The 24664-nt window shown below is 43.9% G+C and overlaps 1 protein-coding gene across 2 annotated transcripts in view; it reads right to left on the reverse strand.

Moving 5' to 3' along the window:
- CBFA2T2 (CBFA2/RUNX1 partner transcriptional co-repressor 2) overlaps nucleotides 1-24664 on the reverse strand; it is a gene marked incomplete at both ends in the record, with an annotated part of 146891 nt that overhangs the window by 47682 nt on the left and 74545 nt on the right. For both annotated transcript variants that reach the window (XM_080716286.1, XM_080716285.1), the window contains 2 exons: nucleotides 3465-3706; nucleotides 8407-8550. In XM_080716286.1, coding sequence (XP_080572412.1) covers nucleotides 3465-3706; nucleotides 8407-8550 — 386 coding nt within the window. The remainder of the gene's footprint in view (nucleotides 1-3464; nucleotides 3707-8406; nucleotides 8551-24664) is intronic.

Genomic DNA, 24664 nt, shown 5'->3' on the forward strand with positions numbered 1-24664 from the left:
CTCAGGTACTTAGTGAGGCCTGATTTGAAAATAAAGAATAAAAAATGGGGCTTGGGATATAGCACTGAGATAGAATGCCCCTGAGTTTAATCCCTAGTAAAAGTTCTTTTAAATCAGGGGTAGTAGTGTGCCTCTGTAATCCCAGTACCTGGAAGGTGAACAGGTGGATCACAGGTTTGAGGCCAGTACACAGTAACTTAGCAAGACCTTGTTTCAAAATAAAAAATTTAAAAAGGCTTGGGCCAGATGTGGTGGTGTACATCTGTAATCTCATTACGTGGGAGGCTGAGACAAGAGGATTACAGGTGGGAGGATAGCCTCAGCAACATAACAAAATTCTCAGAACCTAAAGAGATCCTGCTTCCAAACAAAAAATAAAAAGAACTAGGGGTGCAGCTCAGAGGTAGAATATCCCTGGGTCTAAAGCCTAGTACCACAAAACTTTTAAATTCTTTAAACTGAATGCTTGTCTTAAGTACGTGACAGTTGTACAATTCAACTGAAGTCATCTCTAATGCTGGTAGTCAGGAATAAAAACTAAGTGTAAGCCGGGGTGGTGGTGTGAGGGACTAGAGGAGTAGAAAAGACCCTAGCCCCGTGAAGATTTAGATTAACAATATAGGATAGTATGAGGTATGTAATAGGAATTAGGACTTAGAGTATAAGGTGATATTAGGTGAGATTAAAAGGATAAGAAATAGGAAAATAGGATAGTAATAAGTGTGAAGAAAAGAATGACTTTGGAATAGAAAAATAAATAAGTGTTTTGATAGTATTTTCGAGTAAAAGTCGTAGGATAGTTTTTCTTGAGAAATGTGTGGGTTTAAGTGTCTTTTATGAATTGCTTGAACTTTAGCTCCTGTACTCTGCTTACGCAAAGATGTGGCCTAGGTTTAAAAAGAGATAAAAAGCCTGTAAAGAAATGAATTTTGAAAAGTTTAGAATTATGCTTTGCTTTTGAAATATGCTTTTGGAATAGGAAGGCTAAAGAAAGTTGAAAGCATTTTACAAGTTCTCTGTTCCAGGAAGCTTGTAACCACGAACTAACTTCTTTGGGAATATGTGAGCAGAGGTTCCCCCCCACAGCATGAAAGTTTAGCAAAGATAGCTTTAAAAGTTACTTAAGATAGAATAATGTTAAGAGTGATGTGAGAAATGTAAAATTATTGAATGCAGCAACTAGTGGGATTGTACTTAATTGACAAGCAGCTAACTGACAAGTTCCTATTTTTCATCTTGATCTGCTTAAATTATTGCTTCTGTAAAATGGGAGAATGTACGGAAGGAGTGTGTTATCTTAGGCTGGTGGGTACTGACAAGTTCCTGTTTTTCATCTTAATCTGCTTAAGTTTTTGCTATCTACTAGACCATCTACAGGTCAGAGGCGGTACTAGCAAGCCCAGCATAAGGGAGATAAGCTGGCCCTTGGCGCAATGACGTAAAAAGACAGCTCTGTAAAATCATTTGCTGTGCATTAAGTATGAGTATGCTTGCTTTTAAAATTATTGGTTGTACTTGTTTACAAGTTTATATGATTGGATATGCCTTTGGTGGGCTCTGACGTGTGCGACCACCCCCTCTTTGGGCTATAAATTCAGAGCTTTCAGTGAGCTCGGGGTCGACCTTCGACCGAACTCCCTCGCCTACTAAAGGGGCTGTGGCTGGGCCAGGGCTACTCTCTGGTAGCCTATAATCCCCTGTGAGGTGTGTGGTGAATGATGTCTGGGTTTTGACCCCTGGCTTGCCAGGAAAGAGCTGCAGCACAATAAACCTCGCTTGTCTCTTGCATCTCTAAAGTGTCCTTCGTTATTTGGGTTGGTGGGCTTGTCTCGAACTCTTCAGTGGTGCACACTTTCAATCCCAGCATTTGGGAGCCTGAGACAGGAGGATCACAGTTCAGGACAGCCTTGGCTACTTAGTGAGGCTCTTTGAAATTCAGTGAGACCCTGTTTTAAAACAGAGAATAAAAAATAGGGCTGGGGGTGTAGCTCGGCGGTAGAATGCCCCTGGGTTCAATTCCCAGTACTAACAAAAAAAAAGGGAAAAGAAAAAAAACCAAGTGTAAGACAATGACACTCTTATCCATACTGCAGTGAATGCAATCAGGTCTCAAAAAGCAATTACAAGAAGATTAAATGTATAGAAAGACTGTATGAATGATTTTTTCTTATGGGTAGAAAAGGAAAAGGAGTAATTGTGTGACACAGGGGAACTGACTGAGACTAGAGAAATGTATTCAGTGTTGCCTATCTTGTCAATACAGGATAGCCTTGTATTTCAGAGAGGTGAGATACAGCTCTATGAGCCTCCCATTCAGCTGGGTGTGGTGGGGCAGGCTTGTAATCCCAGTATTTGGGAGGGTGAGACAGGAAGATCATAGGTTCACAGCCATTCTCACCTACTTAGTGAGGCCCTGTTTCAAAATAAAGAATAAAAGCTGAGCGTGGTGGTGCAGGCTTGTAATCCCAGCATTTGGGAGGCTGAGACAGGAGGGTCACAGGTTCAAGACAAGACTCAGCAACTTAGTGAGGCCCTTTGCAACTCAGTGAGATCCTGTTTCACATAAAAGAATAAAAATTTAGGGCTGGGGGTGTAGCTCAGAGGTAGAATGCCCCTGGGTTCCATCCCTAGTACTACAAAAAAAAAAAAAAAAAAAAAAAAAAAGACTGGGGGTGTTGCTCAGAGGCAGAATGTCCTTGGGTTTAATCTCTAGTATCATAAAAAGTAAAAATAATACTAATGACTTACACTTATACCAGACTAAGAGATAAAGACTCTACAGAAGTGCCACCTGAAAGTTAATGTGCAGCTTTGGGAAAATGTTTCTGGCAGTGAGAAGAATATAAAAAGATAAGATGTTGAGAGATCTGGCCTTTGGGTCTCAAGGGTCATATTTATACTATTCTTTTTTTTCTTTTTTGGTGGTACTGAGGATAGAACCCAGGGGCATTCTACCCCCCAGTCCCAGCCCTATTTTTTATTCTTCTTCTTTTTTTTTTTTTTTTTTGGTGGTACTGGGGTTCCTGGAAGCCCTTCTACCTCTGGGCTACACTCCCAGACCTATTTTTTATATTTTTATTTGGAAACAGGGTCTCTTAAGCCAGCGCGGCTGACTTCGAACCTGCGCGATCCTCCTGTCTCCGCCTCCCAAGCGCGGGGATTACAGGCGTGCGCCACCACGCCCGGCGTTTTATTCTTCTTTTGAAACAGGGTCTCACTAAGTTTCAGAGGGCCTCACTAAATAACTGCAATCATCCTATCTCAGCTCCCCAAGTACTGGGATTATAGGCATGTGGCATCATGCCTGGCTTCAATTCAACAATTTAAAGCAAATACAAAATAACTAGGTCCATAGAATTGGTAACATAGATTTAGGAACAAATGGAAATATCTCTAACTTCTGTTGTCTTTGGAGCTGAGCCATGTGCGCAGGCAGCTGTTGACAACAGGGATGCTGTACTTACCACCAGTGCTAGCACAAGAGTCCGAACCTTCTCCCCAATCTCAGGTGAGATGTCATTGCCAAACTGTTGCAGGGTGGTAAGAAAGCGTTTCAACTTGCTGAGTTGCCGAGCACCACAGGTAGCTGGTAATTGTTGATTTGTTAGTGCAGATGATGTGGAAGAAGCAGGAGCATTGCTGAATCTCTGTGGTGGTGATGGGGCGCCATTCAGGGTAGGAGGAGAATGGTTGATGCCATTGCTTACTAAAGAAAGTCAAAATCAAAAGCTCGGTTTGAATACAGAACCCAAAGGCCTTTGCTAAATTTCTTCTTGTGTTCTTCTTCATTCATTTATTTGAATTTTGTAAAGCACACATTAAAAGTCTATAAAAATTGTCTCTGTCTTCAACAAGACTGCTGAATAGTGAGACAGACTGTCAGGTAAAGAGATAACAAAATGACAAGTAAGTGTTAAACACTAAGTGTAGAGCCAAGTATGGTGGGGCATACCTATATTCCTAGCTACTTGCCAGGCTAAGGCAGAAGATTGCCTAACTCCAGAATTTGAAGCTAGCCTTGGCAACATAGTGAGACTTTACCTATCAAAAACAAGCAAGCAAGCAAACAAAAAATTAAGCTGGACATGTTGGTGCACACTTGTAATCCCAGTATTTGGGAAGCTAAAACAAGAGGATTGAAGGTTCTTGGACAGCCTCAGCAATTTATGGAAGCCCTTCACAACTTAGTGAGACCCTGTTTCAAAAAAAAAAAAAAAAAAAAAGAGCTGGGTGTGGTGTAAGTATGCTTTCCTAGCATTTGGAAGCTAAGACAGGAGGACTGCCGTTTTGTTACCACCCTCATCAATTTAGTGAGACACTCTGCAACTCAGTGAGACCTTGTTTCTTTTCTTTTTTGGTGGTACTGAGGTTCCTGGAAGTCCTTCTACCTCCGGGCTACACTCCCAGACCTATTTTATACTTTTTATTTGGAAACAGGGTCTCTTAAGCCAGCGAGGCTGGCTCCGAACCAGCGTGATCCTCCTGTCTCCGCCTCCCAAGCGTGGGGATTACAAGCGTGCGCCATCATGCCCAGCGAGACCTTGTTTCAAAATAAATAATAAAATAAGGCCGGGGGGGGGGTAGCTTGAAGGTAGAATGCCCCTGGATTCCATCCCCAGTCCTGCAAATAAATAGAAAAAAAATAAATAAAAAATAAATAAGCCAGGCGAGGTGTCGCATGTTTGTAACCCCAGCATTTGGGATTATAAGAGGAAAGGAAGGAATGAAGGAAGGAAGGGATGAAGGAAGGAAGGAAGGAAGGAAGGAAGGAAGGAAGGAAGGAAGGAAAAGCCAGGCGTGGTGGCTCACGCTTGTAATCCCAGCATTTGGGAGGCCAAAACCGGAGGATTGTGGTTCACGGACAGCCTCAGCTACTTAGTGAGGCCCTCCGTAACTTAGTGAGACCCTGTTTCAAAATAAAGAATAAAAAAATAGGGCAGGGATGTAGCTTGGAGGTCAAATGCCCCTGAGTTCCATCCCTAGACCTGCGCAAAAAAAAAAAAAAAAAAAAGAAAAAGAAAAAAAAAGAAGTCTCACTAAATTGCAGAGGGCTAAATAGGTGAAGCTGTTATAATAATATATATATTTTTTCTTTTTGAAGTTATAAGGATAGAACCCAGGGGCATTCTACCTACGAGTTACACACCCAGCCCTATTTTTTATTGTTTTATTTTTAATTTTAATTTTTTTTTTTTTTTTTTTTTGCGGGTCTGGGGATGGAACCCAGGGGCATTTGACCTCCGAGCTACATTCCCTTTCCTGTTTTTCATTCTTTATTTTGAAACAGGGTCTCACTAAGTTGCGGAGGGCCTCAATAAGTAGCTGAGGCTGTCTGTGAACCACGATCCTCCAGTTTCAGCCTCCAAAATGCTGGGATTATTAGCGTGTACCACCATATCCAGCTTGTTTTTTATTTTAATTAATTAATTAATTTATTTATTTTGGTGGTACTGGGGTTTCTGGAAGCCCTTCTACCTCCGGGCTACACTCCCAGACCTATTTTTTTACATTTTTATTTGGAAACAGGGTCTCCTAAGCCTTTGAACCAGCACAATCCTCCTGTCTCCACCTCCCAAGCGTGGGGATTACAAGTGTGCGCCACCACGCCTGGCCCAGCTTGTTTTAAAAATTTTTTTTTGTGGGATTGGGGATGGAATCCAGGGGCATTCAACCTCCGAGCTACACCTCTGCCCTATTTTTATTCTTTAATTTGAAACAGGGTCTCACTAAGTGTGGAGGGCCTCACTAAGTATATGAAGCTGTCTGCGAACCACGATCCTCCAATCTCAGCCTCCCGAATGCTGGGATTACAAGCGTGTGCCACCATGCTCGGCTTTATTGTTTTATGTTTTTGAAATAGGGTCTCACTGAGTTGAAAAGAGCTTCACTAAGTAACTGAGGCTGTCTGCAAACCATGATCCTTCGGTCTGCAAACCCTGATTCTCCAGTCTCAGCATTCCTAATGCTGGGATTACAAACATATGCTACCACGCCTAGCTAATTAATTTGTTTTCCTATGTTCCCACTGTTCATGTGTGTGTGTGGCACTGGGGATTGAATTCAGGAACATTCTATTTCTGAGTTACACCCTCAGCCCTTTATATTTCTTATTTTTTATTTTAATTTTATATTTTTGGTGCTGGGAGTTGAACTGAGGGGCATTCTACCTCCAAGGTAGGTCCCTAGCCCCGTTTTACTTATTTTGAAACAAAATTTTCAATAATTTGCAGAGGCCTTCATTAAGTACTTGAGGCTGGCCATGAATCTACAATCCTCCTGTCTCAGTCTCCCAAGTACTGGGATTCCAAATGTGTGCCACCATGCCTGGCTTCCTTTTTATTTTTTAGTTGTGAAACAGTCTTGCTAAATTGCTGAGGCTTAGGCAGGGCATGGTGGTACATGCTTGTAATTCCAGCATTTGGGAGGCTGAGACCAGAGGAACTCAGTTTGCTGACAGACAACTACTCAGTGAGACCCTGATTCAAAATAAATAATAAAAAATAGGTGGACGATATAGCTCTGCCTGGGTTCCATCCTCAGTACTGGAAAAAAAAAAAAATGCTGAGGATGCCCTCCAACCTGTGATTCTCTGGTCTCAGCCTCCCAAGTACTGGGATTATATGGTGTGCCACACCTGGCCCCTAAGTCCTTCTCCTCCTTCCTTTATTTAGTAGCACTTGGGGGCATATTCTCTCTCTCTCTGTCTCTGTCTCTCTCTCTCTCTCTGTCTCTCTTGTGCATACTGGGATAGAACTCAGAGGCATTCAGCCTCTGAGCTACACCCTCAGTCTTATTTTATTCTTTCTTTCTTTCTTTTTTTTTTTTGCTGTGGGTGGGGGGACTAAGGATGGAACCCAGTGGATTGTTACCTCCAGGCTATACTCCCAGACTATTTTATGTTTTATTTGGAAACAGAGTCTCACTAAATTGTTGAGAGCCTCACTAAATTGCCGAGACTGGCTGATAGCCTGTGATCCTTCTATCTCAGCTTCCCAAGTACTGGGATAACAAGCACCACCAAGCCTGACTAGTCCTAGCTTTTTGTACCTCAAAATGTAACTATATTTGAAATTAAGGGAGTAGACAGGTATGGTGGATAGGGACTTGAAAGTTTAAATGAGGTCAAATTAGTGAACCCTAATTCCATTTTTTTTTTTTCCAGGTTTGGGGATGGAACCCAGGAGCATTTGACCTCAGAGCTATACCCTCTGTCCTATTTTTTACTCTTTATTTTATTTTATTTTATTTTTTGTGGTACTGGGGTTCCTGGAAACCCTTCTACCTCCGGGCTACACTCCCAGACACCTATTTTTTATATTTTTATTTGGAAATAGGGTCTCTTAAGCCAGAGAGGCTGGCTTTGAACCTGCCCTATTCTCCTGTCTCCGCCTCCCAAGCAGGGGAATTATAAACATGCACCACCACGCCTGGCTTTACTCTTCATTTTGAAACAGGGTCTCACTAAGTTGTGGAGTGCCTCACTAAGTAGCTGAGGCTGTCCGCAAACCACGATCCCTTGGTCTCAGCCTCCCGAATGCTGGGATTACAAGCATGCACCACCACTGGATAGTGAACCCTAATTCCATATGATTGGTGTCTTTATAAGCAAAAGGATATAACTACACACAGGATACAGCACGAAGGCAGTCATTCACAAGCCCAAGGACAAAGGCTTCAGGAGAAACCAAATCTGCCAATGACTTTATTTTTGTAGTACTGGGAATAGAATCCAGGGGTATTCTACCTCCGAGCTACATCTCCAGCCCTCTTTTTTATTCTTTGTTTTGAAACAGGGCCTCAATAAGTAGCTAAGGCAAGTTGCGAACCCGCAATCCTTCTGTTTCAGTTTACCCAGTAATGGGATTATCCAGTGATCTTTATCTATACATTAATAGCACTTTTTTAAAAGTTGAGAGGCAGAGCTGGGTGTGGTAGTGCACTCTAATTCTAGTACTTGGGAGGATGAGTCAGGAGGATTGCAGGTTGGCCCCCATCCTTAGCTACTTAGTGAGGCCCTCTGCAAATCAGTGAGACACTGTCTCAAAATAAAGAATAAAAAATAGGATTGAGGGTATAGCTTGGAGGTAGAATGCCCCTGGGTTCCATCCCCAGTACAAAAAAACAAAACAAAAACAAAAACAAAATAGGGCTGGGCTGGGGGTATAGCTCAGAGGAAAAATGCCCCTAAGTTCCATTCCAGTACCTAAAAGAAAGAAAGAAAGAAGGAAGGAAGGAAGGAAGGAAGGAAGGAAGGAAGGAAGGAAGGAAGGAAAGAAAGAAAGAAAGAAAGAAAGAAAGAAAGAAAGAAAGTTGAGTAGCATATGCGGAAGTTACATTCAATGGAAGTCAGTCTCTTAGGTCCAAATGTCACTCTGAACCACAAACCCAAATAATTAAAGGTCTTACATGCTGTTGGAGTAAAGGACACTGGCCTTGGTCCTCCGGGATTTATTGGTGGAAGGGGCGGCATGATGGGAGGTGAGGATCTTGACTGTATCTTCACTTCCACAGGGGATCCAGGCATTGCTGGAACCCTTTTCTCAGAAACGACTGTACAGAATAAAGGAAATGGAGGTGAGTTTTCAATAAGAGAATAAAAATAGCAACAGTAATTTGAAATACTAAAATATTTTCCTAGAAGATTGAGAAGGCAAAAAGATGCTTATAGTGGGGTGGAATGTTGGCTTCCAAAAAGATATGTCCATATCCTAACATCTTGATCTGTGAATGTTAACTATTTGGGAAAAGGTTTTTTTTTTGTTTTTTTTTTTGTTTTTTTTTTGCAGGTCTAGGGATGGAACCCAGGGGCATTTAACCTCTGAGCTACACCCTCTGCCCTATTTTTTATTCTTTATTTTGAAACAGGGTCTCACTGAGTTGCAAAGGACCTCCTCACTAGTAAGGAGATCACTAAGGCAATCCTCCTGTCTCAGCCTCCTGAATACTGGGATTACAAGCGTGTGCCACCACGCCCGGCTCTGATTTTTTATTCTTTATTTTGAAACGGTTTCATGAAGTTGCCAAGGGCCTCACTAAATAGTTGAGGCTGTCTATGAACTAAATAGCTGAGGCTGATGCCAGGCGTGGTGGTGCACGCTTGTAATCCCAGCATTTGGGAGGCTGAGAACAGAGGATCGCAGTTCGCGGACAGCCTCAGCTACTTAGTGAGGCCCTCTGCAACTCAGTGAGACCCGGTTTCAAAATTAAGAATAAAAAATAGGGCAGGGGGTGTAATTCGGAGGTCAAATGCCCCTGGGTTCCATCCCCAGACCCACACAAAATAAATAAATAAATAAATAAATAAATAAATAAATAAATAAGTAAAATAGCTGAGGCTGGCCACGAACCGCAATCCTCCTGTCTTAGCCTCTCAAATGCTGGGATTACAAACACATATCACCACACCCGATTTTATTCTTTATTTTAAAACGGTCTCAACTAGGCATGGTGGTGCATGCTTGTAATCTCAGCATTTGGGAGGCTGAGACAAGAGGATCGCAGTTCGTGGAAAGCCTCAGCTACTTAGTGAGGCCCTTTGCAACTCAGCAAGACCCTGTTTTAAAATAAAGAATCAGCCGGGCATGGTGGCACATGCTTGTAATCCCAGCATTCAGGAGGCTGTGACCAGAGGTTTGCGGTTCGTGGACAGCCTCAGCTACTTAGTGAGGCCCTCTGCAACTCAATGAGACCCGTTTTCAAAAGAAAGAATAAGCTGGCCGTGGTGGTGCATGCTTGTAATCCCAGCGCTTGGGAGGCTGAGACAGGAGGATCACACAGGTTTGAAGCCAGCCTTAGCTACTTAGTGAAGCTCTCAGCAACTTAGTGAGACTCTGTTTCCAAAGTATAAAATAGGTCTGGAAATATAGCCCGGAGGTAGAAAGCACCTGGGTTTCACCCCTAGTACCACAAAAGAATAAAAAATAGGGCAGGGGCTGTAGCTTGGAGGTCGAATGCCCCTGGGTTCCATCCCCAGACCTGCAAAAAAAAAAAAAAAAAAAAAAAAAAGATATCATGCTGGAGTGTAGTTCGGAGTTAGGATGCCCCTGGGTTCCATCACCAATACTGAAAAAAAAAAAAAAATAAAAAATAGCTGAAGCTGGCAGCTTGATTGGTCATGTTCCCCCCACATGACCCCACAGTGGGGACAGAACCCTGGAAGCTAGAAGAGGAGATTCCTGAGAATCCAGGTGCTGTGAGATCCCAGGCATCTGGAGACTCCAGATGTTAGGAGGGAATCGGTGTTCCCACACTTAGCCCGCCCCCCCCCAACCTCCTGCTTAAAAAACAGGCACTTCTGCCCCACCTTGTGTGACTCAGCGGGCTGACCGGGAATACACGCAACTCTCTGGACGGGTGGCTTGTTGGTCCCTTCCCTCACAGCAGGCCGACTTCACCCTGAAGGTGCCCAGTGTTGATTAAAGCAGCTTTTCTGATACCTCTGTAGGTGTTTACCACCTTTGTGACTCCCTAGCTCAATTTTTAACATTTCAGTTGGTGCATAAAACCTGGGAAGATTTTTTTGTATTTTTTTTCCTTTTTTTTCTTTTTGAACCCAGCGCTGCCTGCCAAATGGACTGGGTGGCCCGGCCTCGTGCCTGCGGCACACCAGCTGGGCAGAAGTGCCTGCTGTGGCTGCAAGTCTTGGAGGTTCCAGCGGCGGCTGCAGGGCACTGAGCTGGAACGCGGCAGCAGTCTGTAGGCAGTGGCGGGCGGAGCCGTGCCTCCACAGGACCTTGTGGTCGAGAAGCTGTCAGGTTGGAGAGTCCAGGGCACGTGGTGGGCAGAAGTGCCCGTGTTTTTAAGCGGGTTGGGATGGGGGCTAAGTGTGGGAACCCGATTCTTTCACAACATCTGGAGCCTTGCCATGCCTGGGATCTCGCGGCACCTGGATTCTCGTGATATCTCTGCTTCTAGCTTCCAGGGTTCTGCCTCCTGTCCCCGCTGCGGGCTGTAGGAGGAAGAGGGGGACCCAACTTATCAGCAGAGAATTTGAAATCCTCCTGTCTCAGCCTCCCAAGTAGTGGGATTACAGACATGTGCCACTGCACCCAGCTTAAATTTATTTATTTTTTTGTGGTACTAAGGATAGAACCCAATGGCATTCTACCTCTGAGCGATACCCCCAGACCTATTTTTTATTTGTTATTTTGAAACAGGGTCTCACTGAGTTGCAAAGGGCCTCCTCACAAAGTAGCTGAGGATGTCTATGAACCATGATCCTCCTGTCTCAGCCTCCCAAGTACTGGAATTACAAGCATACACCACCATGCCCAGCTTCTTTCTTGACTGCTTATAAATGAATCAAATTAGTAGATGGGGAAGAAAGTAAACATTGGAACTATCTAAACAGAATCATAATCAGTATATAAATTACTATTAATGATATTTTTTATAATCTCCAGTACCAGAAACAGGGTCTCATGAATTCCTAAGGGTCTCATTAAATTGCTGAGGCTGGCCTCAAACCTACAGTCCTGTCTCAGACTGGGATTACAGGTGTGTGCCACATCTGGCTCTAAGTTTTTATATGTATGAACTATACTAAAGACAAAAAAAGAGATGCAGTCAACATTTCTAACATAATACATATAAATGGTATTTATGGAGTAAACTATTCAAAAGGATAAAAGGCTAGCCAGGAATGGAAAAAAGAGATGCAGTCAACATTTCTAACATAATACATATAAATGGTATTTATGGAGTAAACTATTCAAAAGGATAAAAGGCTAGCCAGGAATGGTGGCCCACACTTGTAATTCTAGCATTTGGGATGCTGAGACAGGAGGATCCTGGTTTGTGGAGGCCCTTTGCAACTCAGTGAGACTCTGTTTCGAAATAAAGAATAAAAAATAGGGCTAGGGGTGTAGCTCAGAGGTAGAATGCTCCTGGGTTCCATCTCTAGTACTGCCAAGGGAAAAAGAGAGAGAGAGAGAGAGAGAGAGAGAGAGAGAGAGAGAGAGAGAGAGAGAGAGGTCAAAGTTTTCTTTCTGTGAGATTACAACTATAAAGACAACACATATAAAAGTGCTCATAAGCTGGGTGTGGTGGCGCAGGCTTGTAATCCCAGTGTTTGGGAGGATAAAACAGGAGGATCACGGTTCATGGACAGCTCCAGCTACTTAGTGAGTTCCTTTGTAACTCAGCGAGACCCTGTTTCAAAATAAAAATAAAAAATAGGGCTGGGGTGTGACTCAGTGCTAGAATGGCCCTGGGTTCCATCCCCAGTACAGGAAAAAAAAAAAAAAAAGTATTCATGATACTAGCAACAAGGCACATTTTTGCACATTCAGAGAATACTTTTCGGGTTTTTTGTTTTTTTCCTTTTTTTTTTTAGACAGGGTCTCACTATATTGCCCAGGCTGGCCTGAAACTTGCCACCGTACTGCTGATCTCAGTCTATCCACCATGTGCCATCATACATAGGATCTTTCTTTCTCTCTCTCTCTCTCTCTCTCTCTCTCTCTCTCTCTCTCTCTCTCTCTCTCTCTCATCTGGGGATAGAACCCAGGGCACTCGAGTGCCCTCGGAGTTATATCCCCTGCCCTATTTTTTATTCTTTATTTTGAAACAGGTTCTCACTAAGTTGCAGAGAGCCTCATTAAGTAGCTGAGGCTATCTGCAAACCATGATCCTTCTGTCTCTGTCTCAGCCTCCCAAATGCTGGGACTACAAGCATGCGCCACCACACCCAGCTGGGACTTTTTTTTGGGGGGGTGGTGGTGGTACTGGGGTTCCTGGAAGCCCTTCTACCTCCGGGTTACACTTCCAGACCTATTTTATATTTTTGAAACAGGGTCTCTTACGCCAGCGCGACTGGCTTCGAACCTGCGCGATCCTCCTGTCTCCGCTACCCAAGTGCGGGGATTACAAGCGTGCGCCACCACGCCCAGCTGGGACATTTTTTAATGAGAAAAAAAAAAATCCCTACTTTACACTAGAGTTTGCAGTGGGAATATTTTTATAAAGGGATAAATGAAGAAAGTCAAAGAAGCCAAGCCCCCAAGTTACAAATCTCTGACAAAAATGTGCAGAGCTCTGAGAAGCATGTGGGTAACACGGTCAGCCCTTGCCAGCCCTCTGCTCAGGATATTTTCTTTGTGAAAATGATGGTCATGCTGTCTGATTAGTGGACTAATGAGCGGCTGCGCTTGCCTTTTTCTCCCTGACTGTGTGTTCTCAATGCCCTTCAGAGAACAGTTGACATGTTTCCAGCTCTTCCATCTGGGCCCCAGCTTTCTAGGAGTGGGGGAAAAGGGAAGGAAGGAACTGACGGTTGTCTTGCCTGGTTACGTGTTGTGTATTGTGTGCAACAACCTGGAGGGAGCCTTTCTTCAGACCACCTGTCTTTACAGCAAAGGCGCCAAAGGCCTGAGGAGGGCTTAACAGTGAGATGCGTTTTCATGTTCAGCACTCAGCAAGATAAAAAAGCAGAGCAGCCCACATTCAGAGCACTGAAACCATATGCTCTTACTAACTCAAAGTTGAGATAGTGAGAAAACACAGACACAAAAATACTGTTTACAGGCTAATACTAGCCATCTCTTGCACATTTCTCTACCCACAAACCTACAATAGTAATGTTATGTCTCATGTTTCAAGCAATACTATAGAAGGAAAACTGGATAAAGGTAAGGAGCCAGATTTGGTGTGAAATTTCATTCTGTTACTCATGACACATACTTTTTTTCTCTTTCTCTCTCTTTTCTTCTTTCTTTCTTTCTTTCTTTCTTTCTTTCTTTCTTCCTTTCTTTCTTTCTTTCTTTTTTTCTTCCTCAGTACTGGGGACTAAACTTAAGGACTAAACTTAAGGGCATTCTACTACTGAGTTATACCCCCAACCCTTTTTATTTCAAAACAGGGTCTTGCTAAGTTACTGCTCACTGTCCTCAAATGGAGACTCTAAAGTATTGGGATTTCAGGTATGTGCTACTGTGCCCATAAATTTTAGCAAATCATTTCACCTTTCCAGAAAAACATAAGTAAAATGAGAAATAACAACTACCTGAGCCAGGCATAGTGGAATATGCCTATAATTCCAGTACTTGGAAGGCCAAGATAGGAGGATCCAAGTTCAAAGCCAGACTTAGAAATCTTAGCGAGACTGTTTCAAAATAAAAAATAAAATAGAACTGGGGGATGTAGCTAAGAGGTAGAATGCCTCTGTGTTCAATCCTAGCAACACACACACACACACACACACACACACCACCACCACCACCACCACCACCACCACCACCACCACCACCACCACACCCAGGTAGTTGGGACTGATAGTGTACTCTGGTAATCCCAGCTACCCAGAAGATTAAAGAAGGGGAAATATAAGTTTGAAACAGTCTGTGCAATTTAGCGAGACCTTGTCTCCAAATAAAATATAAAAGGAGTAGGGAGATGTAGCTCAGTAGTAGAGTACTCCTGGGTTCAATCTCTAGTACAGGAAGGAAGGAAAGAAGGAGTGAAGGAGGATGTGGTAGGAAAGATATAAAACTAGTGTTAAGCATAAAGAAGGTGCTTCTAAACAATAATGATGATCACAATACAGGAGTCCTAGTGTCAAACTCTGGTACTTGCCACTCAATTACACATATGACTGTCATTTGTTATGTTAATGTTAACACATTAGTGTTAATATATTTCCTATGGAACAGAGTATACCACTAATAATTTATCCATGCGACTTCAGGATACTATTTAGAATGAACCAAGAATTAACAGTTGCAAAAGCACCAAATACAACAGCAAAGTAGTATTTTTGTAGAGGCTGGGAATATAAGCTATAATAAATCCCAGAGATGACCATATCTAGTCTAAAAACATGAAGCTAACCAACTTGATGGGACTGACTGAGGTAGGATAGAAGAAATAAAATATTAGGTAGAAAGAAGCAAAATTAGGAAGAAAAATCATTTTAAAGAAATCATTTTTTTGTGTGTGGTACTGGGGGTGAAACTCAGAGACTTTTCTACCTCCAGGCTATACTCCCAGATCTATTTTGTATTTTATTTGGAAACAGGGTCTCACTAAGTTGCTGAGAGCCTAAGTAGCTGAGGCTGGCTTCAAACCTGTACGATCCTCCTGTCTCAGCCTCCTAAGTGCAGGGATTATAAGTGTGCGCTCCCATGCCCGGCAAAGAAATCGTTTTTAAAGTTCTATAAAGTGTATTCTGTCTTAGGCAGAAACCTACACCATTAACCACAAATGCCCTTCTCTCTGAGATTCCTGAGATGCTAGGTAAACAGAAAGTCCAGGAGGAGGACAAAGGTCAGACACCAGGCACCCATCACCCCACCCAACCTTTCAGGTTGCCAGAGGAACCCAAAGATTAAGAGGAAGTCCAGACTTCCACTGTGGAGGCCCCTACCCAGTCCTATAAATGAACTGAAAAAGCTGCAAAGACTCTTGCTTTCTTCCTTGAATCTCTTGCATTCTTAAATACCCCCCCCCTTTTTTGGTGCTGGGGATTGAACCCAGGGACACTCTATCTCCAAGCTACACCCTCAGCCCAATTTTTTCCCCCTTTATTTTGAAAGAAGGTCTTTCTCACTAAGTAGCTGAGCTGGCCTGGAACCCATGATTCTCCCGTAGCAGCCTCCCAAATACTGGGATTACAAGGGTGTACCACCAAGCCTGGCTCCATTTGGAAATTTGAAACTTCAACATGAAACTAAACAATAGAACTAACTATTCTAGCCAGTGCATGCTTGTAATTTCTGTACTTGGGAGACTGAAACCTGAGAATCACAGGTTTCCAGGGCAGCCTCAGCAAGTAATGAGGCTCTCTGCAACTAGTGAGACCCTGTCACAAGATAAAGAATAAAAAATTGGGCTGAGGGTATAGCTCAGAGGTAGAATGTCCTCAGCACCACACATACACACACATACTTACAACAACAACAACAACAAAAAAAAAAAAAAAAAGAAAAAGAAAAGAAAAAGAAAATAGGGCTACACATGTAGCTCAGAGGTAGAATGCCCCTGGGCTTGATCTCCAGTACCCCCTTGCCCTCCACACACACAAACAAAAGTACTATTGAACATACTGTTGATAAATATCGGAGATAACTACTACTTGAAAAGAATCCTCTGTAATAAACTACCAAAAATGAGGGCATTCACAAACTACGTTTCTTCTGAAGTTTCAAAAACTTACTATGAGACTGGCAAAGGAAAAGCAGTGAACAGAAGTATAAAGCAGACATGTGACACACACCTGTACTCCTGGTGCTTGGGAAGCTCAAACAGGAGGATTGCATTGTAGGTTCATGGCCAGCCTCAGCAATGCAGTGAGGCCCTCTGCAAATTAATGAGACCCTGTTTCAAAATAAATAAAGTAAGGATGGGGTGTGGCTGCCCATGAGTTCAATCCCCCTAGTATCTCTTTCTCTAACACATACATACACACACACAATTATGTAAGGGAAAAGGCTATTCCCAAGACACTCTGAAATGAGGGTAAACTCCCAGGTCTTCAAGGAGACATCTTGTTTTGGCGAAAGAAGGTAGGCTTGATGTGAAGGATCTTCTATCACTTACTGTGTAACAATAGCTTTGGCCCAAAGCAGCACTTTTACCTGTTTTACCTGAATTACATTAATTTTTTTTTTTTTTTTTTTTTTTTTTTTGGTGGTACTGGGGTTGGAACCCTTCTACCTCTGGGCTACACTCCCAGACCTATTTTATATTTTATTTGGAAACAGGGTCTCTTAAGCCAGCGAGGCTGGCTTCGAATCTGCAAGATCCTCCTGTCTCCGCCTCCCAAGCATGCGCGCCACCATGCCTGGCTGAATTACAATGCATTAAATTAGATTAAAAAATCATTAGAATTAAAACTCGCACTTGGACTTAAACAGAAAATCATAACATTCTGAACAGTTTTGCGGAAGGAAGTCATTAAATATGCTTCTCTGAAACAAATAAGTCGCCAGGTGTGGTAGTCATGCTTGTAATTCCAGCATTTGGGAGGCCGAGACAGGAGGATCGAGGTTCACAGCCTGCCTCAGCTATTCTGAGTCCCTTTGCAACTCAGTGAGCCCATTTCAAAATAAAGAATTAAAAAATAGAGCTGGGGGTATAGCTTGGAGGTAGAATCCCCTTGGTTCCATCTTCAGTATGCCCCCACAAAAAAGAAACAAATCTTCTACAAAACAATTAGCAGCCAGGTGTGGCAGTGCATGCCTATAATCCAAGGATTTGAGAGGCTAAGGAAGGAGATCACGGGTTCCAGGCCAGCCTTGGTAACTTAACAAGACCATTTCAAAATAAAAAATTAAGCTGGGCATGGTGGCACATGCCTGTAAATCCCAGTACTTAGGAGGCTGAGACAGGAGGATTTCAAATTCACTGCCAGCCTCAGCTACTTAGTGAGGTCTTCTGCAACTTAGACCCTGTTTCAAAATAAAGAAAAAAAATAGCCCTGGGGATGTAGCTCAGAGGTAGAATGCCTCTGAGTTCCATCCCTAGCAAACCCCCTCCCCCACACAACCAAGCCCCACACATCCACAAAAGGTCTGGGGGTGTAGTTTGGAGATAGAATATCCCTAGATTCAATTCCTTGCACCACAAAACCCAAAACAATACAACAACAAAAATAATTAGCAAGACCCTATTTCAAAATGAAATAAATAAAAAGAGGGAAGATAGGGATGTCTATCAGTGGTAGAGCACTACTTGCTTAGCATGTACAAGCACCTGGGTTCAATCCCTAGTACCATAAAAGAGAAGACAGGGAAGATAGTGGGAATTCCCTACATAGAAGATTTAAAAAATTATCATGATGGCACACACTTATAATCCTAGTACTTGGGAGGCTGAGGCAGTAGGACTACAAGTTTGAGACCCACTTCAGCAACTTAAGACTCAAATAAAATAAGGCTGGGGGTGTAACTCAGAAAACATGGATGGATAAATGTCCAAAGTATTTAGGTAAGTGAAAGAAGCCAGACTCCATAAAAACTACCTATTGTATTATCCCATTTATATCAAACTCTAGACAAGACAAAGTTAGCAATAAAAGGCAAATGGGTAAGATGTGGTGGTGCATGCTTGTAATCCCAGCATTCAGGAGGCCAAGACCGGAGGATTGCAGTTTATAGCCAGCCTCAGCTACTTAGTGAGGCCCTCCACAACTTTGTGGGACTCTGTTTCAAAATAAAAAATAAATAGGGCAGGGGGAGTAGCTTGGGGGTCAAATGCCCCTGGGTTCTATCCCAGACTACAAAAAACCCCCAAAACAAAACAAAACAACAACAACAACAACAACAAAACAAAAACAAATGGGAAGCCAGGTGTGGTGGTGTAGGCTTGTAATTCCAGTACTTAGGAGGCTGAGACAGGAAGATTACAGGTTTGTGGCCAGCCTCAGCTACTTACTGAGACCTTCTACAATTTAGTAATACCTTGTTTCAAAATAAAGAAAGAAAAGCCCGTGTGATGGCTCATGCTTGTAATCCCAGCATTTGGGAGGCTGAGACAGGAGGATCTCAGTTTGTAGACAGTCAGCTAATTTTCAGAGAGTGAGACCCTGTTTCAAAATTAAAAGTAAAAAAAATTAGGCTGGGGGTGTAGCTCAGAGGTAGAATTCCCCTGGGTTCCACCCCCAGTACTAGAAAATAAATAAATAAATAAATAAATAAATAAATAAATAAATAAAATGGGCTGGGAGTGTAGCTCAGAGGCAGAATGCCCTTGGATTAGATCCCAAGTACAGCAAACAAGAGTTAGTTATGTCAAGGTATGAATAAAAATACAGTTACAAAGAAACTAAAGATAAATACTTTATTTGTAACAAAGGATATATAAACATGTCAGACTTCAGGCAAATCCTACTCTAACTTAATTGGGACAAATACAATGACCATATCACCTTATGCCACATAAAAGAACTGATATAAAATCTCTTAGCTAAAACAGAATAATATCAAATAGAAAAAGCTTGTTTATAGCAAAGATAAGATGAGAAAGGCAGTTTGGCGAATTGATGAAATTCTAGACTAGCTGGAGATACATGTTACTGAATAGTAGCCTCCAGGCAGGCTACTATGGAAGAAAGAAGATGGCTATGAAAATGAAAGATGTGACTCATCTTGATTGTTCTGCTAATTTATCAGCTACCGTAGAAGCTTAGACAAGTCATTCCATTGCCTTGGTTTCCCTATCTGGAAAAGGGAGGAGTTGAAAGGCAAGCTAAGTGGCAGGTAATAAAGTACTACATAGACCATTCATTTTAAGGTCTTATTAAACAGCAATCCACCAGGAATACATTAAAACAAAACCTTCCAATGCTAGGTGTGTGTGTGTGTGTGTGTGTGTGTGTGTGTGTGTGTGTGTGTGTTACTGAGGGTGGAACCCAGGGGCTTTTCTACTTCCGGGCATTCTACCTCTGAGCTAGAGCCTTTGCTTGTTTATTTTTATTTTGAAATGGGGTTTTGCTAGTGATAAGTTGGGTCCCCCCGATGTGATCTTGCAGCGGAACCCCGGAAGCCAGAAGCGGACATATCGCGAGACTCCAGGCGCCTCGAGACTCCAAACATCGCAATGCTACAAATGAACAGCGGTGCCTCTGATCCCCCACATGACTCAGCTGGCCGATCAGGACTATGTGTTAACTCTCCAGATGCGTGGCCCGTCGGTCCCTTCCCCACAGCCAGCTGACTCTCCAGAGGGTGCCAGGTCTGAATAAAACAGCGGTCTCTGATAACCCGGTTGGTGTTTTTACCTCCCTCCTAAACTCCCTAACTCTATTTTCAACCTAACATCTGGTGCCGACCCTGGGAAGAGTTTTGGGTTTTTGGGGAGAAGTTTTGGGGTTTTCTCTTTTTTTCTCTCTCTTTTTGAGCCCAGTCCTGCGCTGGCGCTTGGCTTACAGGTGTGGCTCTGTCTGCTGCCACCGCCACGGCCACTGCCGCCGCGATATGCAGGCTCCACTGGCCGCCAGTTCCACCCGCCCTGTGCCAGGCTTCTTGGGGGGTGCTGGTGACTGCTCTGCCTACCGATCGCCTGCGCAGGCCAGGACCTCTGCCCGCCGCTTGAACCTCCTATAACCACTGTTCCGGCTCGGCACTCCGGTCACCGCTGGGACCTCTGGACGTTCTGTTTCGCTCGCCCCGAGCCAGGCTCATTGGGCAGCACACAGCCCAGTTTCGGCGTCCACTACAGCCACCCACGCCAGGCTTGACTTGCATGCATAGCTCCATGAGCTGTCGCTTCTCCGTTCTGCCTGCCCCCAGGCCAGGCTTGCTGGGCAGTGTGCCTCATGGCCGGCCTCAGCATCTGCCGCGCGCCTGGCAAACCATGCCACCTGTGCACCACTGTTTGATTCCACCCACGCCAGTCACCAGTGCTGCCCATTCCAGGCACAGGCGCCACACACTCCGGCTCCACTGCACCCCCAGGAGCTTCTCATTGCTTCTGCCGCAGCCAGTGCTGGCCCGCAACACTTCACTCTGGTAAGCTGCCTCTCCTTCCCTTGGTTAGCAGATTCCGGACTTGGGTCTTCCGGTCCACTGGGACCCCGGAATCCAAGCGCTTGGTTACCCACTGTTCCCCGGTCCACTGGGACCACCCTCCGGATGACCAGGTTATCCTCCGGTTTTGAGAAGGGATGGAGATGTCCTTCCCAATCTCTTAACGATTCCAATCGTTTCCAAACGATGGATCAGGAAAATGGGGACGCCTGTTTCCTGTTCTTTGTTTTCACCCAAGAACCAATTATGAGAAGTTGAACCTCCAAACTAGCAGAGGACTTATGCCCTGAGCACCTGTCTACCCTTGATACGAGTTGGGTAATGGGTTGCCGTGGCCCAAGAACAGTTAAGAACTTTTATAAGCGGTCTGGTAAATGGTCAGAAGACTTTATGTCAAGGTTCCCCCCCCCCCCGCATTCCCTCTCTCCAAATGCTCTCCCTCATCAGCTGCCATTTTCCCGCCAGCCGCCATTTTGTGACGGCAAGTAGCCGCCAAGTAGCCGCTGCCTGATAAGTCACAATTGCCATCTTGGTCGCCATCTTGTGACATTACACAGTTGCGACCATGTGATGTTACGCAGTCGCCATCTTGGCCTGAGCCAGCCTGCACTTTTGCTGAGTCACAGGCACAGTCCACATTTTGTGGCAATACCTGGATGCCAGAGTCTGACTGGCCTGACTTGTAGGCACTGCTTTCTGCGGACACTGATTTACAGGTTCTCTTCTCACTGCCTCGGTCACCATCCTATCCCAGGACAGCCTCCCACTCTAACTCAAGTCTGTTCCCCCTGCCTTCCTCCCTTAAGGAACCAACTCAGGAGGCTTTTCAAAAAATTAAAGAAGGCTGAAGGCGGTCCTGAAACCCCTATCCAAGATTTGGTTAACATGGCATTTTAAGCTTTAATTCCAGAAAGGAATAGGCAGAGATGGAGTGTACACTCTGACTTTGCCAAAAGGCAGATCCCTGGTAGCTGCCCTTCGGCTGGTGGTGGCGGCTCAGCCCTCTGGAGCGCCACCTAGGGGTGGAGGACAGCAACGACGACTACCTCCAGGAGCCTGCCTCAAGTGCAGCAAGGTCAAGCCCACCAATCAGACTGCCCAGCGTGGGGCCAGGAGGGCCACTGGAACAGTGCCCTTGGAAAAGCGGTGAGCCCCAAGTGCCTCAACACAAGGGGACCCCCACCACTTGGCCTGGCCAAAGACTGATGGCTCCTGTATCCCTCAACCTCCATCCTCATTGCCAGCCCAGGGTAACTCTCCAGGTAGCGGGTAAGCCAGTCTCCTTTTTGGTTGCCTGCTCAGTGCTTCCATCCTTTCAGGTTTTAGTTTCTCCTTTTCCAATCTCGGTACAGGGATTGACGGCAAGCTCTCATGACCACGCATTACAGGCCCTCTTTTACAGGACAAAATTACCTAAAGCTGAGGCAGAGTCTACAAAGAGCTCCGCTACAACAGCCTCATGACAAATTGTCTTGCACAGTTTGGCGGCCCACTAAGCTTCATTTTTCTCGACATAATTCTCTTTAATGTTTTTATTTTAGCAGGTCTACTCGTTTACATAGTACAGTGCTCTCCCTCTCCAGATGCCAAACAGCCATAAGTATTAAACTCCCCCAAATCCGTTACTGATGCTCCTGACCCAATAGCCTATTTTCATTTGACCAGACTTACCCAAACCCACTCACTACTCTTACGATTTGCCTTTTCTTTAATAGCTCCTCGGCTGTTAAAGTCTCCTTGAACGCACATTACCAAGCTGTCCAGGGTAACCTCCCACTCATGCTGCAGCCATACTCCCACCTGCCCACTTCGGGAGGACCTGAACTCTCCCAGCCAAGGGGCCCCCTTACGACACCCCTTGACAGCAGAAAGTAGTTCTAAAGTTGATCTCTGCCCATTATCACCAAAAGGCCGGGATGATAAGTTGGGTCCTTCCCCTACGTGATCTTGCATCGGAACCCTGGAAGCAGAAGCGAAGATATTGCGAGACTCCAGGTGCCTCGAGACTCCAAACATCACGATACTACAGATGTTGCGAAGGAATCAGCATGCCTATAGAACAGCGGTGCCTCCAATCCCCCACATGACTCAGCCAGCTGATCAGGACTATGTGTAACTCTCTAGATGTGTGGCCCATCGGTACCTTCCCCCACAGCCGGCTGACTCTCTGGAGGGTGCCGGGTCCAAATAAAACAGCAGTCTCTGATAACCTGGTTGGTGTTTTTACCTCCCTCCTAAACTCCCTAACTCTATTTTCAACCTAACAGCTAGGTTGAAAGAAGTCTTACTATTTGCTGAGGCTACACTCAAACCTACAATCCTCCTGTCTCAACCTCCCAAAAGTACTGGGATTACAAGTGTCTTCACCACACCTGGCAATTTTTACTATTTAAAGATATGTTGCAGATGGGCTTAGTGGTGCATGCTTGTAATTCCAGCATTTGAAAGGCTGAGACAGGAGGATTGTGGTTCACAGACAGCCTCAGCTACTTAGGCCCTTTGCATCTCAGTGACAGCCTGTTTCAAAATAAGGAGCTGGGCATGGTGGCACACACTTGTAATCCCAACATTCTGGAGGCAGAGACCTGAGGATCATAATTTGTGGACAGCCTCAGCTACTTGGCGAGGCCCTTTACAACTCAGTGAGACCCTGTTTAAAAAAAAAAAAAAAAAAGACTAAAATAAAGAATAAAAATAGGGATGGGGATGTAACTTGGAGGTACAATGCCCCTGGATTCTATTCCCAGTGTTGCAAAAATAAATAAATAAATAAATAATTAAAAAATAGGTCTAGAGGTATAGCTCGGAGGTAGAATGCCCCTGGGTTCCATTCCCAGTACTGAAGAAGAAGAAGAAAAAAAAAAATAGTTGCAGCTGGGTGTGGTGGTACATGCTTGTAATCCAAATACTTGGGAGGCTGACAAAGGAGAATCTGGGCTCTCGGGCCGCCTCAGCTACTTTAAGGCCCTCCGCAATTTAATGAGACCCTGTTTCAAAATAAAGAATTAAAAAAAATTGAGCTGGGGGTGTAGCTCTGAGATAGAATGGGTTGAATCCTCATCACAACAAACACACACAAAAAAAGATATGTTGCAATTGACTGCAAACATCAAAACCTTGTTGATAACCTTAACATAAGTTAAAAGCAGTAGCAACACAGCTGACTTGATAATGTAAATAGGAAAAGTGAAATATGGATTGCTGCTTCCCAGTTCCAACAAATGTTTACTTGAAATAATATAGTTATCTACTCCAACTGTACACCATCTGTTCCAAGTCTCTACCAAGTTAGTATTTCTCACATGAACAAAAATAAATAATATTTGATTAGCATCTTGCCTTTGCATGGAGTCTACACATCATAATCTAAATTTTCTGCATCTCAGCCTTTAATATGATGTAGCTTCACTGTCCCAGAAAATCAGGCAAAGTTAGAGAACTCAGAGAGGTTGGGACTCTAAGGAATAAATGAATTCTAATCTTCTTGGTCAAATATAATTCTTCACATTTTGGGGGATGAGAGGGCAGAGAGAAATGCTATCAATGTCTCATACTGCTAACTAATGGCTTTCCTAAGATTCAAAGCTAAGTCTCTCTGGTTGCAGCCACTGATGTATTTGTACTACAATGTCTCTGGAATACAGAAACTTCCAGAGCAAATGCATCAGTAAATTTTGACAGTTCAATTCAAAACAGATCACAAAATATCTGTCACTTTTCCCATGGCAATACTTCAGCCATTGTCATCTACTACCTGGACTACTCTAACTACCCTGTTTATATTTTGTTTTGGTGTGTGTGTGCCTGTGTGTGTGTGTGTGTGTGTGTGTGTGATACTGGGCATAGAACCCAGGGGCTTTCTACCTCCGGGCTACACTCCCAGATTTTATATATATATATATATATATATATATATATATATATTTTTTTTTTTTTTTTTTTTTTTAAATTTGGAAACAGGGTCTCTTAAGCCAGCGAGGCTGGCTCCGAACCAGCGCAATCCTACTGTCTCCGCCTCCCAAGCCCAGGGATTACAAGTGTGCGCCACCACGCCCAGTCCTACCTATTTTATATTTTGTTTGGAAACAGGGTCTCACAAAGTTGCTGAGAGCCTCATTAAGCAGCTGAGGCTGACTTCAAACCTGCATCATCCTCCTGTCTCAGCCTCCCAAGTGCTGGGATTACAGGTATGTGCTACCATG

This window comes from Muscardinus avellanarius (genome assembly GCF_963383645.1).
Source record: "Muscardinus avellanarius genome assembly, chromosome: 19".
NCBI classification, from domain to species: Eukaryota; Metazoa; Chordata; class Mammalia; order Rodentia; family Gliridae; genus Muscardinus; species Muscardinus avellanarius.